The sequence below is a fragment of the Denticeps clupeoides genome, chromosome 5 (genome assembly GCF_900700375.1).
Source record: "Denticeps clupeoides chromosome 5, fDenClu1.1, whole genome shotgun sequence".
In the NCBI taxonomy this organism is placed as follows: Eukaryota; Metazoa; Chordata; class Actinopteri; order Clupeiformes; family Denticipitidae; genus Denticeps; species Denticeps clupeoides.
Window position 1 is genome coordinate 32,149,274 of NC_041711.1, and position 14,665 is coordinate 32,163,938.

General features: G+C 42.9%; 3 protein-coding genes across 3 annotated transcripts; 1 reads left to right on the forward strand and 2 right to left on the reverse strand.

Moving 5' to 3' along the window:
* Positions 1 to 339: 339 nt before the first annotated feature.
* Positions 340 to 4,033, reverse strand: cmtm7 (CKLF-like MARVEL transmembrane domain containing 7). The gene is made up of 5 exons (XM_028980460.1): positions 3,858 to 4,033; positions 2,128 to 2,304; positions 1,887 to 1,985; positions 1,295 to 1,376; positions 340 to 1,003 (listed from the first exon to the last, which is right to left on the reverse strand). Exons 1-5 carry the CDS (start codon positions 3,969 to 3,971, stop codon positions 990 to 992), a joined length of 486 nt encoding a protein of 161 aa, XP_028836293.1. The 5' UTR covers positions 3,972 to 4,033; the 3' UTR covers positions 340 to 989.
* Positions 4,034 to 9,428: 5,395 nt separating this feature from the next.
* si:dkey-11p23.7 (V-set and Ig domain-containing protein) lies at positions 9,429 to 10,915 on the forward strand. Its single transcript, XM_028981604.1, has 3 exons — positions 9,429 to 9,531; positions 9,773 to 10,177; positions 10,344 to 10,915. The coding sequence occupies exons 1-3, from the start codon at positions 9,438 to 9,440 to the stop codon at positions 10,775 to 10,777; spliced, it is 933 nt and encodes a 310-aa protein (XP_028837437.1). The 5' UTR covers positions 9,429 to 9,437; the 3' UTR covers positions 10,778 to 10,915.
* A 516-nt stretch (positions 10,916 to 11,431) lies between these two features.
* LOC114791118 (uncharacterized) lies at positions 11,432 to 13,391 on the reverse strand. The gene is made up of 3 exons (XM_028981666.1): positions 13,259 to 13,391; positions 11,944 to 13,140; positions 11,432 to 11,867 (listed from the first exon to the last, which is right to left on the reverse strand). Exons 1-3 carry the CDS (start codon positions 13,296 to 13,298, stop codon positions 11,464 to 11,466), a joined length of 1,641 nt encoding a protein of 546 aa, XP_028837499.1. The 5' UTR covers positions 13,299 to 13,391; the 3' UTR covers positions 11,432 to 11,463.
* Between the last annotated feature and the right edge of the window lie 1,274 nt (positions 13,392 to 14,665).

Below are 14,665 nucleotides of genomic sequence, written 5' to 3' on the forward strand. Positions count from 1 at the left end.
CAGATGTGCCGTGTGGACAAATGGAGTGTATGTATAGGATACCAAGGGAACATTATAGAACCAATTAGCTGAATAGCTGTCAGCGCGATCCTGTGCTCCATTTAAGGAAATGTTCCACAAGCTCATGTGTTATATATGAACACACATGCAAATGAGGCCACTAGTTCCTTTTAAATCAAACACTGTACTTTTTTAAAATTAGGAGTTACAATGAACCCATTTAAAAGAGTCAATCGTAAGTAGCTACTGAATGCAATAAACATTAAGCCTCTGGGAATTACTCTTAAGCTATAACTGATGTGTTTGTGGCAACTGAAGGATAAATACTTGCCTACATAATGGTTTAAAGTTTTCTTTTTTTATTTATTTCAAAGCAGAAATGTCCATTTTTGGACCATCACATAAAGGAAACCCAGAATATTGAAATAGTTACCCCAGCGAGGAGCAATAAATATTGCAAAATTGAAAAGCAACACTCATTCAACATAGTAGTCCTGAACACATCTGTTCACCGTTCAGGTGATCCAATAATGTCATGTTCATAAAAAGCCTGCAGGCATGCTTGTATATTTTCACACACACGACACATCAGTACACGGTACTTACACACTCACAAACAACAACAAAAAATGACAATAGTGTGTCTGTGTAGTTACATAAATGGAGTTATGCACACACAGGCAAGTGCTACTGTGACGTGGCTGCAAACTGGTTCAGATTAAAATGTGAATAATAAACACACCTAGATTCTTTATTTCATCACTTCAGCCTAAAACTGTGTAAATACTGTGTTTCATACTATCAATCTTTGCCTTTTTTTTGCCTTTTTAAGTGTCCAAAGCTAAAAACTCATGCGATCCTTCAAATAAAACTTAAATAGGCAGCTTAACACTGCTGCATTTAAAAGAGCTTTGGCATAATACTTTTACAGCATGTATAAAACAATCAAATAGAAGTGCTTTTTTAATTTCTGGGAATCCTTTCCTGCTTCATACCGCTGCACCTACAGACAGAGTGAGGAAAAAAAAAAAAAAAAAAACAGATATTTCAGTTTCCATTCAATGTACAACGAGCACTAAATACACTAAAATACACTGGCTGAAGACATGAGTGAGGAAACCTTTACATAGTATATAATATAAAATATATTATATATTCTGGCATCAGAGGTGAAATGGGTGTGGCAGCACTGATGGGACATCCCTCACTTCCCGCTAACAGCACGGCTATGATGTCTAACTCTACAGATGAAACGTGAAGGTGTTCAGCGTGTAATGTACATGTTTAAACTCACTTGTTGGTTGGGAGCCACATGTGACTTTGTACGACAACCATAGGTTTACGGCAAGCAGAAATGTAGCAATGAAGCCAAATACCTGGAGAACAAAAATACACATGCGCACACACTTTTATCGGCCTATTATGGTTCTCCAGCCATGAAACAGGCAAAAATTCTCAAAAACTTTATCCATGGCTATTAATAAATATAAAAACTGCATTAGTGTCAATAATATATTAGTCTTTGTAATGAATATCACAGTATTTCCTATGAACCAGAAGACCCGGGTTCAAATCCCACTTACTACCATTGTGTCCCTGAGCAAGACACTTAACCCTGAGTGTCTCCAGGGGGGGACTGTCCCTGTAACTACTGAATGTAAGTCGCTCCGGATAAGGGCGTCTGGTAAATGCTGTAAATGTAACAGTGGCAACAATTATGTCTTGAAGATGAAAGTGTTGTTCATTACGGCACTGTGTCAAATTTCAGATTAAATTCATATATTAGGTTTATCCTCCCGAGGAATTAGCTTGTTTTTATTGATAAGTTATACTCGAACAGAAAAATATGTCTCGGCTCTGCTCCAAATATGACAACAAAAACGTACTGATCCAGCAACAAGGCCAGAGACACTGTAGCTCTTCACAGCCACAACTATGGAGGCAATGAAGATGAGGATGGTCCCAATCACGTAGTGCAGGAACTCCTACCACAGGACAACACGCAGGGCAACAAAAAGAACAGTTATGGTACAAACCACTTTAGAAATTGTACAACACAGACATTCTCTGCATGACCACCATGTGGAAGGTGTGTGTATAGACTTGCACCACAATAATGTCACTCACTGTCAGTGTCCAGTTAATGCAATGGATTTTGCTCTGGAGCCTCAGCACGTGCATAAGGAAGAAGATGAGGAAGGTTATGAGGAACCACACGGTGACCACCTCGAAATACCGTAAGGCGGAGTAATCTGTCCACACGGAAGCACAGTGCACACACAGGAACGCGATGAGGAGGGTTACCTGAACATCAGAGCATTCGGTAAATCATTCAGGACACACTCTACCCGTCCATTTACATGTTAGTCATTTCCATTTAAAAGCCCCTCAAAATATAACACAATACAAACAAAAATATAGACGTGGACACATTTAAAAAAAAATGTAATAGGTTTGCATGATCAAATTTAGCAGAACAAATGTTCCTGTTACAGAGACAGTTGAACTGGAGTAATCACACTTTAACATAACACCTTATGGGGCAGTGGTGGCCTAGCAGGTAAGGAAGCAGACTCCCAATCTGAAGGGTGTGGGTTCAAACATCACCCTGAGTGAGCAGTGGGCGCCATGACAGGCGCCCAGGGAGCAGTGTGTGGGGACGGTGCTTTGCTCAGTGGCACCTCAGTGGCAGATCGGGATTCGAAACAGCAACCTTCTGGTTACGGGGCCACTTCCTTAACCACTAGGACACCACTGCTATTATTCTTAATAACACCCAACAAAGTTAAATAGGCCTACGGCTGTGCAGTTGTAATGGTGATGCATGGCGAGCCAAGCAGTGGTGGCCTAGCGGTTAAGGAAGAGGCCCTGTAATCGGAAGTTGCAGGTTCGAATCCCGATCCGCCAAGGTAATAATAAAGTGAAGTGATTGTCACATGTGATACACAGCAGCACAGCACACGGTGCACACAGTGAAATTTGTCCTCTGCATTTAACCCATCACCCTGAGTGAGCAGTGGGCAGCCATGACCGGCGCCCGGGGAGCAGTGTGTGGGGATGGTGCTTTGCTCAGTGGCGCCTCAGTGGCACCTTGGCGGCTCGGGATTCGAACCGGCAACCTTCTGATTACGGTGTCGCTTCCTTAACCGCTAGGCCACCACTGCCCCCTAGCAAAGTACCGTCCCCACACACTGCTCCCCGGGTGCCAATCGTGGCTGCCCACTGCTCACTCAGGGTGATGATGGGTTAAATGCAGAGGACACATTTCACTGTGTGCACCGTGTGCTGTGCATCACATGTGACAATCACTTCACTTTCACTTAGGCCGACGGAGCCCGTCAGTAACCCGGCGTCACACTGTTCAGACATAACCGGGACGAGGGGGTCACGAGTTTTATTACCAGCGGCACCAAACACGGAGTTAACGGGGATGTTGCAAATCCTCGCACGTCCCTCACCGCTGTGGCATCCGGTGCGGTGGCTGCATTTCCGCAGTAGCAGCTTGCCGTTCTCAATAAAACATAAAACTTTGCGGACGATTCGAAACGTGCACCAGTTTATCTTTTTATTTATTCTTTTTAGCTGGTGTGAGCACGACGGGAGTCGGGGACGTGGACCCGGCCCCTTCATCAAGATGGGTGTTGGCTAGAGATCTGGCGTGAAAACAAATCCGCGTTTATAACAGCGATTTGATTTAAACCCTTCTAACGGCCAGAAAATCGAGTTGTTGTTTTTTTTTTGCCTCATCTGGCCTATAAGATCATTAAATAAAGACCTATTATTGTGGCCCGGCGATATGAAGCCCTGAAAAGTTCCATTAGACAATAAGTAAAAGGCCGGAACGATCGAGTCCTCACCACTTGTGCGATTTTCAGCAGCCCCTGCACGGAGCGTCCGTATCCGACGTTGAAGAGACCTCCGTCGGTGGTGGTGGTGGTCGTCGTGGTGGCGGTAGTAACTACACGCGACATCCTAACTTCCACGGTACTCCGGCACCGAAAGGAACGGACGAGTTGGGGGCTTGTAATGAGGCTCGGCCACACCCCTGAGGAGAAATGGGGGCGGGGCGTGTCGCCCGGCGACAAGCCCCGCCTCCATTCCACGTTGTGGCAAGCCGACTGTGCATTTATTCAACATCCTTGATATCCGATTCGGGAGTTGTCCACTCGTCCTCACTTTGGCAGCACTAGTTGGACATTTGTGCGCCTTACTACATTTTGTTGCAATGGTGGCCTAGCGGTTAAGGAAGTGGTCCCGTAACCAGAAGGTTGCCGGTTTGAATCTAGGTGCCACTGAGGTGCCACTGAGCAAGGCACCAGGCGCCTGTCATGGTTAAAAGCGGAGGACACGTTTTGCTGTGTCACCGTGTGCTGTGCTGCGGCGTTTCACAATGAGGAACACACCAACGAAATGTGTCCCTTGGTGAGCCTTGGCAGAACCGACAACCTTCTGATTATGGGGCTGCTTCCTTAACCACTAGGCCACCACTGACCTTCGGTTCATTTTGTTCATCAACCAAATTTATGATGAAATATCTTCGTCAGCAAATCTTTTTGATGTGATGAGGATGAGACGAGACATAAATGCTGGTCATGTGATAATATCTACAACAAAATACATCTTGTGATATTGTTGACACATAAAACCGAGACTTTCAAGATAAAAACTATACTACAATGTCTCTTGTTTAATAGCATTATTATATCGTGGTTTCTATTTCCCATATCTCCCATCCAATCGCACAGACTTCTATTTTGATTTCAGGATACTTCTGATGACTGGAAGAAAATGACGAAGAAATCTTTGGGTGAGGTTTCTTTACAATGAAGTGGAAAAGAGTCTATAAGGTAACAATAAGATAATAATAATCAGTTGTCTTAATTATTAAAGTGGCTTGACTAAAATGGGCGTGCCAGTGTAACAGTCTTTTGTTTTTTTACTTGTGTTGAGATACGCACTATATTTCATACTTTATCAACATCCGTCAGTAGCGAGAATTTAATCTTTGCAAGGAACATGACCAGAATGGGTTTGAAAAAGGGGTAGTGAGACACACAAAGGCTAATGTCCAAGGTAATGGACATCGCGTAATCAGTAGCAAATGTACTTGCAGATGCATCTTTAGAACATGAAATGCCCACTACCACTGATGCTGTAAAGGTTCGACACTTTGTTTTCATTTAGAATTTTTGATCAAGTCCATTGAGACATATTGTATGTGATTTTGGGCTACATAAGAAATACATGTTGGAAAAGCCTGACTAGTAAGAGTTTTTGTTGCACTACTGCAGCAAAATGATATACTAATGCAACCAAATGTCCAACTAGTGCTGCCAAAGAGCGAACTAGTGGACGACTTGTATATCGGATAGGAAGGATGTGAAATAAATGCTCAATCGGCTTTCCAAGCGCCACTGTTAGTTTTACCCACTGGTGTCCCCTCCCACGTGGGGAGTGGGACAATGAGCAGGAACAACATGTCAGGCCTGCGGACTGTCAGTTCAGCAGCCGATGCAGCGCCTTCCAAGTGCAAAGATATGTAGCGTGGAACAGATTTATATTACATTACACAGCTGGGGAACTTATTCGGTGTCATTTTAAAGGTGGATAAGGAACTCTTCTAACTGTAACACAGAAGTGTCACGTTAAATGAAAAGTGAGGTGATAATAATCTTTTGTGGCTATAGATTCATGAACATACAGTCCTTTTATTCAAGCTGGGTTGAGGTGGGGTGGGGTAGACTGTTGAGCTGAAGGGTGTGTCAGGATACTGGATGAATGTGCATATCCTGTCCTACACAGGAAGAGCAGACACGCAGTGGTTACAGGGGCATGCTTTCCGGATACTACTTACTTATAAATTTCCCACTGGTGTGACTAATAAAGGATAACATTATCTTATATGAAAGTGATTGATACAAAATATATAGTTTCATGTATTGTCACATGGTGCCCCTTAGTGGTTAATTTGTGTCTATAACACCTTTTCAGCTTGATAAAATATCCGTTTTAAAGGTATGCACATATATATTTTTTTATTTACACTGATGTAATAATGCCAATTCAAAACACCCATAAACAATTCAAATACATTTCTTTGGCTTAAACTTAATTCTGGCCCATGTTGCTATGTGATTCAGAATCTCGACTAAAGGCACATAAAAATCTAAACTACCTAAACAAAACACACAATTCCAAAGCCACGCAGATAAACTAACATCGCAAAGAGAAAACTCTGCAGGACCATGTCCGACAGTAAATAAATTCAAAATTACACTGCAGCCGCACCCCTGCCGGGCGCCGTGAGCCCCCCAAAATACGTTACCGTAATCCAGCGATTATGTGCGCATGCCCGGCGTGCCGCGCCCCTGCGGTTGGTAACTGGTGGTGATGAAGTTATTTCAACTAATGCCCACTCAGTTCAACAGGCCCAGCCGATTCGAACGATCCGTGAAACCGTGCAAATCGATCGATGCGATCGCGAGATAATTCGTTCTGCACATGTTGTCCAGAGTTGCAGGCAAAACGCAGGACACGCGACAGGCGTCGCTGTTTCTGTAGGTTCGGAAAGAAGACCGAGCTACGATGGCGCGGCAAATAAAAGCAGCGGGTTTTTACGACCGAGAAGCGGACGATAGTGCTGCATCTGCAGGGTGAAAACAGCCATAGGCTGCAGAAATTGCTTCACTTCTAAAAGGAACTGATTCTGGAAATGGCATGAGACACTATTACTATGTACACGTACAGAACAGGCCAAAAGTCTGGACACCTTCTCATTCATCGTGTTTTCTTTGTTTTCATGACCATTTACATTGGTAGATTCTCACTGAAGGCATCAAAACTATGAATGAACACATGTGGAGTTATGTACTTAACAAAAAAAGGTGAAATAACTGAAAACATGTTTTATATTCTAGTTTCTTTGCTTACTGCTTTGCACACTTGGCATTCTCTCGATGAGCTTCAAGAGGTCGTCGTGTGCCTTATCAGGGTTAGTTAGTGGAATTTCTTGCTTTATCAGTGGGGTCGGGACCATCAGTTGTGTTGTGCAGAGGTCAGGTTACTACACAGCCGACAGACCTATTGGACAACTGTTAAAATCCATATTATGGCAAGAACCAATTTACTACCCACTTACCCTACTTACTACCATTGTGTCCCTGAGCAAGACACTTAACCCTAAGTTGCTCCAGGGGGACTGTCCCTGTAACTACTGATTGTAAGTCGCTCTGGATAAGGGCGTCTGATAAATGCTGTAAATGTAAATATTTTAAATATTAATAGCACAGGGGGGATACATCTTTGCACAAGGGTTTTTATTAACAATACAAACAGCACAAGGAAACTAAAACTAATTCCACATTAATGTTGCAGCACCTACTGGATGCTGCCGACTGGCTTTTAAGGAGTACTGAGTATTCATGCTTAATTGGCTTCAGTTGTGACGGCCCTGGGGTGTCACACAAATAACCAAGCATGCCCAAGTCCATTAAATTATTGCTGAGTTATAAATACCTGTTTTCAAAGCACCAGAAGTCAGCTGCTCCTTTAAAAAAAAGGCAAATTCAGTGGTAAGCACCACAAAAACCAGCCTGGGCCTGGTAACCAAAGTAAAATCCATCTCCACTGAGCCCTACTTATTCATTGCCCAACAAGTGTAGACATCTTGGGTGGTGATCTGCAGTGAGCTTTTGACTCTGTAAAGGTCCTCTTTGGTTTGTTTGATTCCTGCTCTCACCAGGCCCTTGGATGAAGAGTGCAAGGTGATGACTGGTCCTGGACTGCCACCAGCCATACACTCCAGACTCCCTTTATTTGTACCAGTGAGAGGCAAACTATCCAGGGTGGACCTAGGCATGAATAAAATCATTCATTTCTGTACAAATGGTGATGAAATGCAATATAAGTCAGAGGGTTTGTGTGGTGCTCACAAGTCACAGTGAGATTCGTTCCTGGTTTGCTCTGAAAACTCATTGCTTTGTTGTCTAGTCCCACAGTACATTCCACTGTCTGTGAACTTCAGAGACAGATCACACTGCCGAGGGTCTCAAGATGCTCAAGATGCAGGCGATTGGAACCCTCTTCAAAACCTGCATTTGAGGAACGGCTCCTTGTCAGTTCTCTCTTTAATGCATTTAACATAAATAGAACCTTGATAATGTTCCTGCTCGGGATGGGTGAAGAAGCATGGCAGGATGACATCCATTCCCTGTATTCCGTTCAGTTCCTTTTTAACCAACATGGCCCACTGCACTGAATGCATGAACAGGAAAACACAAAAGGTTACATGACTTTATCAATTATTTTTATCTACACATTTGTATATGTATGACTCTATGTTATATTTTTTTCACTGTTGAATTGCTGAGTCTAGAAAGGTCTGTCATTGTAACTTTCTGGCTCCTCTGGCCCACCAGGTGTCACTACATCGTTGTTGGTCTCCATGTGGACCCTAATTAGTTTCCCCATGTATTTCCAATATAAGTCCCAGCTTGTCCTTTAAAAAAAAAAAAGTGAAGTGATTGTCACATGTGATACACAGCAGCACAGCACACATTGCACACATTGACATTTGTCCTCTGCATTTATCCAATCACCCTGAGTGAGCAGTGGGCAGCCGTTACAGGTGCCCGGGTAGCAGTGTGTGGGGACGGTGCTTTGCTCAGTGGCACCTCAGTGGCACATTGGCAGATTGGGATTCGAATCGGCAACCTTCTGGTTACGGGGCAGCTTCCTTAACCGATAGGCCACCACCACCCCACTGCTTGTCCTTTTTTCTTTGTAAGGATTTACTCCTTAGTTCTGTTCTGAGTACAGTCACATTAAGAGAGATGACTCTTCTGTCTTGAAAGCTGAATACCTACAATGGCAGTTACAATGATCACATCAGTAAATGCTAAACACAGCAAAGATCTTGTGAAATGCAGTTCTCTACTACCTCTTCTGAGTGTAGACATTGATCTGCACTTTAAATTCGGCTTTATTTTAATACATTTTTAACTCCTGAGCTAATCCAATAGTATAAGTAAGAGTTATGTATAGTTAAAATAGTTAACATATCACCATAATTAGTGACCAAGGTTTTGATTGTGATGTCAGCGATTAAAAGGAGGGAGAAAGTGTAGCTTCAGTCAGTGCTGGCAGGAAAGCTTCCGTTCCCTGGTCTTTTGCTGATTCTAAAGTATAGCCTTAAAATTTTACATTTTCAATATATCAAGATAAATATGATTCAGATTCTGATATCTTATCACATAGCACATAATGAAATATGTGCTTTCAAATAATATCTGAAAGAATAACAATTGCATGTGCATGAAAAGTCTATAACATTCCTTTTCCCCTGTAGATAAGCTGCCCCGACAGTTTTCCTATGACAGTACGTCTGAACGCTGGTGACTCACTGACAGGACACAGACATGGGTGAGTAGAGGATCCTCATGCATTACTTGGTCCAACACTTCAGCAGTAAGACTATGGGCAAAGAAACTCTCTTTGTCGTTTTTCTTATCCTCCTCCTTCTGCACAAAACAGGTAGAGTAAAATTCTAAAATTTCTAAACCATTTCAGCATCAGCTTACATACCTAAAAGGTATGGGTGTTAATAAAGGTTATGTTTTGATATTCTAGTTGTGCATACATGTTGAAGATGCATCATTTGGGGTATAATACAAAGTAAGGACACTTTGGGGTGAAAATAGGCAAATTAGGTCATAAGACTGTCAAATGATGTGTGTATGCAGCCTCAGTGACTCATTCATCAGCGTTCCCGCAGCTCCGGTGGCACATGATGACGGCTGGTCAATGAACATGCCGACTGAGATGAGGGCTATAGAGGGCTACCCTGTGGTGCTGCCCTGCTCCTTTACCCACCCGCACCACACACACCACTCCTCCATTCAGGTGGTGTGGAGGCTGGGCCACGGCCAGGCGGCCACTCTTCTCCTCCAGTGCACCGTAGCCAACGATCAGCGTCCAAACGATGCCAACCTGTGCCAGGACGACCCCAAACAGGACCAGCGCTACCGTCTGGAGGGCAACCCGCGTGAGCATGACCTGTCGCTCAGGGTCAACAGCGCCGCCCTGCAGGACAGTGGTCGCTACTACTGCCGGGTAGAGATTCCAGGGCATCCCCAGAGCAGCTTTGAAAATAAAATGGGCACTCGCTTGCGTGTGGAAGGTAAAGTCGTAACAAATTATTTAATAAATTGACCATGCACTTGTGTGCATTATCCATTTTAATTTTCATTTTGTATGAGAAACCAATGCTGCAGAGCTGAACCTTTGGTTCATTTACAGATCTTGACTCATAATTATGTTCATGACTTTTATGCTGCTCTGTTTAGCCCCACCTCGGATCTTGGGCGTTTCAGTGGTACCCAGTGAGAATGCTGGTTACAAAGCCCTGTGTCGTGTTCAAGGATCACCCCTGCCCGACATCCAGTGGATTGGCAAGGAAGACATTTTGGAAGGAGCACCTGCATACCCTCTTCATCATGAAGGACCAGCGGAACATCACACATCAAGTCAGCTCCAGGACGTTCAGCCCGGGGGACAGTACACCTGTGCAGCCACCAACCCCCTGGGGAAAGACCAGGCCACCCTTTTCATAGCACAGTCCGACCTGGAACGTCCTGCTAAGGATAATTCCCTCGAAGAGTTTCCACTGATGCTGCTCCTGTCGTTCTCTCTGGGCACTAAGGTCATCCTGTTTCTAGGAATGGCTGTGTGGATGGCTCAGGAGAAATTACCATCCTGGGTCATTTGCATAACTCACTGATGCATTCACACATATACACACGCATGCACACATGTACTACGTTGAAGAAAACAAATCATTTTTTCTAGTGTACTTTGTGAAGCAAAAGTGTATTTTTCAGAAGTTCACATTGAAAATTCCTATTCTAAACCTTTTCATTCAAGCAACAATAAAAAATAATCTGTTTAATTATGTAGTACTGTCTTCTGCTCAGAAAGAATACAATTCTGATTCTTTTCAATTAAAGTACTCTGCTGTTAGTATTTCTGATCAACTTTATTTAATGTGGATGCTCAACTTACATTTCATATTTTTATTAGAGGGATGTAAAATAACAAATGTGACTGAAATCCTACTCATACATTTCTACTCAATAAATAGCTAAACATTATTATATAAACATTATTATTTTAAATTATCAGTGCATGGTACAACTAGTGAGGGTTGTCGTGATATTACAAACATTATGCCTTTTATCTATAGGTGTAAACAGTCTGTTATTTACCCTATGGTCCTTCTCAGGACCTTATGTATCTCAGATATATAAAATTAATGTAATAACATTGAGAGAACCAAATCAAAAAAAGAAGTGTATAGCCTACAGCTGCAGCATTCTACACCCAACACTACTACAGAATGAAGCCTGATCTGTAGTATTATTTAAAAAATGGTGGAAAATGGTAAAAAAAACGGACTGAAAGCTCGGATCAGATGGAAAAGATCGATTTTTTTGGCGTGCAGATAGCTTGCAGGGAGAGGCAGCAACTGCGACTGTGCCAGCTGAAGATCCCACTTGGTCCTAAGGACACTGTGGCACACATGCCGTCCATGGAGCCTTTCGGCTCATTTGCTGCCCAGTTGGTGAAGACCACGGGATTTCGATTTAGCCAGTACCACTCTTCGTTGAGCAGCCTACGGCGAAGGCCAATCCACGCCTCTTTGGGGTCACCTGACGGTTCCAAGTTTTGGGCCATTTGCTGCTGTATATTTGAGTTGCTAATGCTGAGCATTTCGGCACTCGGACTTATGCAGTTGTGCAGCGACTCGGCCCAGGTCCCGCTTACATTGAGCAGGAAAGGTGTCACGTACTTGAGAGAGCAGCCGGAGTAATCTGTTAGGAGACAAACAAGTGTTCAGGTCTCCTCTACCATGAACGGCATAAATTGTGAAAGAAGGGAAAAAGCTACCTGGCTGCTCGCTCAGATTGATGGCTGCGTTCCAGACCGTGGCGCTGAGGGAGTCGGACACGTACACCGCCATCTGTGTCGACGGGTGCCAGATGATATGTGGTGTACTCCGGTTGAGCTGCACTACCGTCCAAGATAAGTTGGTGCCACTTATTGGCACCCAGTTCAACGAGGGAGAGAATGCATTTTTTCCCAGGTGAACATCAAACCTTTGGTTAGTATCGACTATGAGCAAAGCTTTCCTGGGAGAATTCATCACGGCGTGCACCAGAAAACAGGCACCGAGACTGCTCTGTGGAATGACATTGATGATGAAGTATGGCCCAATGAGAACGAGGCTCGTGTTTGTAGAGAACGTCAATTGCAGATTGTTCGTTCCAAGCGCCGGGTCTATTGCTACAAGGGCTGATGACTCCTGAACGCTGCCATTAAAGAGAGGAGGACCTTGTAGGAGCGCAAACCTCTGGTCTGATATCACTAGAAGATCTGGCTGGTCTGAATCGTCCTTCACAGGGATGGGAGGCACAACGAAACCGTTCCCCAGCATTGCGTCTGGCTGTAACTGAATGACTGCCATATAACAGCTGCAGTTATAAAACTCTAAGCAAGGATGGCTGATCAGGACGGCCACAATGGCTTGAGACTTTATCTGCACATCTGATGATGAGCCAGTTATATTAAACTGAACGATCTGGTAGGAATCAGCCACCTCTTGGTCAGTAACAACTCCACCCTGCAGCACCTTAATTGTGTTTTTCTTCACTGTGTTTATTACAGTGACCTTCATGCTGTACAAAGGATCACTGACGTTGGGCATTCTTTGGATCGAAGCAGGACCGTGGAAGGAAGTTCCCATTCTTCTCCACGGTGGCACAATTTTTGTCTGGATTCTGTTCTGCCGCCGAGTGACGGAGAGCACAGAGATCATCGAGTTGCTTTGGATCATCACTGTCTTGTTAGAGATTCTTTCTCTTTGCAACTCAGCATCCTGAGGAAGCGGCAGCTCAAACGTAACCCCTGCATTAAAACTATTTGTCCACTGGAAATTGATCCCCTTTATAGTAACAGTAATATTGGTGTTGCTGTACATTGCAGTTAACAGGAGGCTGATGTTGTGAGGCACAGGGTCATAGAAGGCGACGTTTTCTGGGAAAGCGGTATAGAAGACGGTGCCGGTGTCTCTATCGGAAGACAATCCTGCAAAGCACACATTTACTTTTACTTGGGCTTCATAACACTGTGTCCGTCAGATCAATCAACTCACATTTGTCAATTATTACGATTATTACAAAGAAAGAATCAGGTTATATCTTACCATGACAAAAAAATAAAACCAGAAACGCTATCAGCAGCATGGCTACAGAGGTCAGAGGTCGGTTGCAGGTGGAAGTCTGTGAATGAAACAATACAAGTGGCTTCAGATATTAACAAGCCTCCTTGAATATTTTGAGTCAAAAGCAAACACGATACATGTTTAAAGGTAATTAAATTAAAAAGTAAATGCTCCAAAGGCACTATGTCCTTTTACATGTTTTAATTGTAAATTCTAAATGTAGTCGACCATACATTGAAAAAAAAATATATTTTTTAAATAAAAAATATAACATATGTATATCGGAACAGTTACTTGCTTTTATTTGCCACGGGTGAACAGGACACAAAATGAAACCCTGGTGATAGTCTCATTAAGGCAGATTTGGAAATCAGTAGCCACTTTGCATATCACACACTACCGTATTTGTTTGAAATTGGATTGCCAGTTCTCGTTTTTTTCATAATGTTTCTATTTTTCAATTTTACGACAGAAGAGAATAAAAACAACACAGCTGTCAACCCATCTACCCCCCCCTCCACCCGTACATACATATACATATATAACAAAATAGGTTACAATAAAATTTTATTTTCGTCATATGGGGATGTCTATGTCGCACTCTATCTTGATGATTTAACATACTTAATAAATGTGACCATACGGCTTTGAACCTTTCCAAGCGATTACCTTGGCTGCATTGCAGTTTGCACCGCACCAAATAGTTTTTTCTTCCAGCCACTGAAAGAGAGGCGCTTGTCTGATTTCCACAGCAGAAGAATAAGCCTTCTGGCCATTAATGAGGCAAAGGCTACCGCCTTAGCTTGGGATTTAGTAAGAATTGTGTCTGGTAGGGTGTCCAAAAGTGGTGATATATTGAATAGGTTCAATCGCTTATTGCTTAAAAATAACATGACGGTAAAAATGAATTTTTTTCAGGAATTATACAAATAACGGCAGTTCCAGAACATGTGGCATAAAGTTGCTGGCCCTTGGTAACATCATAGGCACTCCGAGCTTTAAACTGGATCAAACTTCTATACAGCCTTCAACTTTTTACAATAATGCCAAAGTCCAGTCAGCAATTCTATACATTGCATTTATATATATATAAAAACTCATCAAATCACTCTTGGTTTGAGAAAGTTATCTAAGCAGGACTGCACTTTAACTGTCTTGACCTATAAATCCCAACACTCTCAAAAGATTATTCCATTTTACTTATTTTTCAAATGGCAATCAAGAAATGTGCAACATGACAGCTGTGTTGCAGAGTTAAATGAATTATACATAATTAAACTAACACTACAATAAGTAATAACCAAATACTCTGCAAACAAACAAGTATCAAATACAGACTTACCGGAGACAGCTGTGCACTCGGGCCAGCCAGTACTCTTATATAAACCA

Excerpts from the sequence above, each read along its gene's own strand:
- cmtm7 (XM_028980460.1), bottom strand. The coding sequence starts at position 3,971 with ATGTCGCGTGTAGTTACTACCGCCACCACGACGACCACCACCACCACC. Across the intron at positions 2,305-3,857 it reads TGCTGAAAATCGCACAAGTG|GTAACCCTCCTCATCGCGTT; the intron begins GTGAGGACTCGA and ends TCTGATGTTCAG. Across the intron at positions 1,986-2,127 it reads GCATTAACTGGACACTGACA|GAGTTCCTGCACTACGTGAT; the intron begins GTGAGTGACATT and ends GTCCTGTGGTAG.
- LOC114791118 (XM_028981666.1), bottom strand. The coding sequence starts at position 13,298 with ATGCTGCTGATAGCGTTTCTGGTTTTATTTTTTTGTCATG. Across the intron at positions 13,141-13,258 it reads GGTTTTATTTTTTTGTCATG|GATTGTCTTCCGATAGAGAC; the intron begins GTAAGATATAAC and ends TGTGCTTTGCAG. Across the intron at positions 11,868-11,943 it reads CAATCTGAGCGAGCAGCCAG|ATTACTCCGGCTGCTCTCTC; the intron begins GTAGCTTTTTCC and ends GTCTCCTAACAG.
- si:dkey-11p23.7 (XM_028981604.1), top strand. The coding sequence starts at position 9,438 with ATGCATTACTTGGTCCAACACTTCAGCAGTAAGACTATGGGCAAAGAA. Across the intron at positions 9,532-9,772 it reads CCTCCTTCTGCACAAAACAG|CTCCGGTGGCACATGATGAC; the intron begins GTAGAGTAAAAT and ends GCGTTCCCGCAG. Across the intron at positions 10,178-10,343 it reads CACTCGCTTGCGTGTGGAAG|CCCCACCTCGGATCTTGGGC; the intron begins GTAAAGTCGTAA and ends TGCTCTGTTTAG.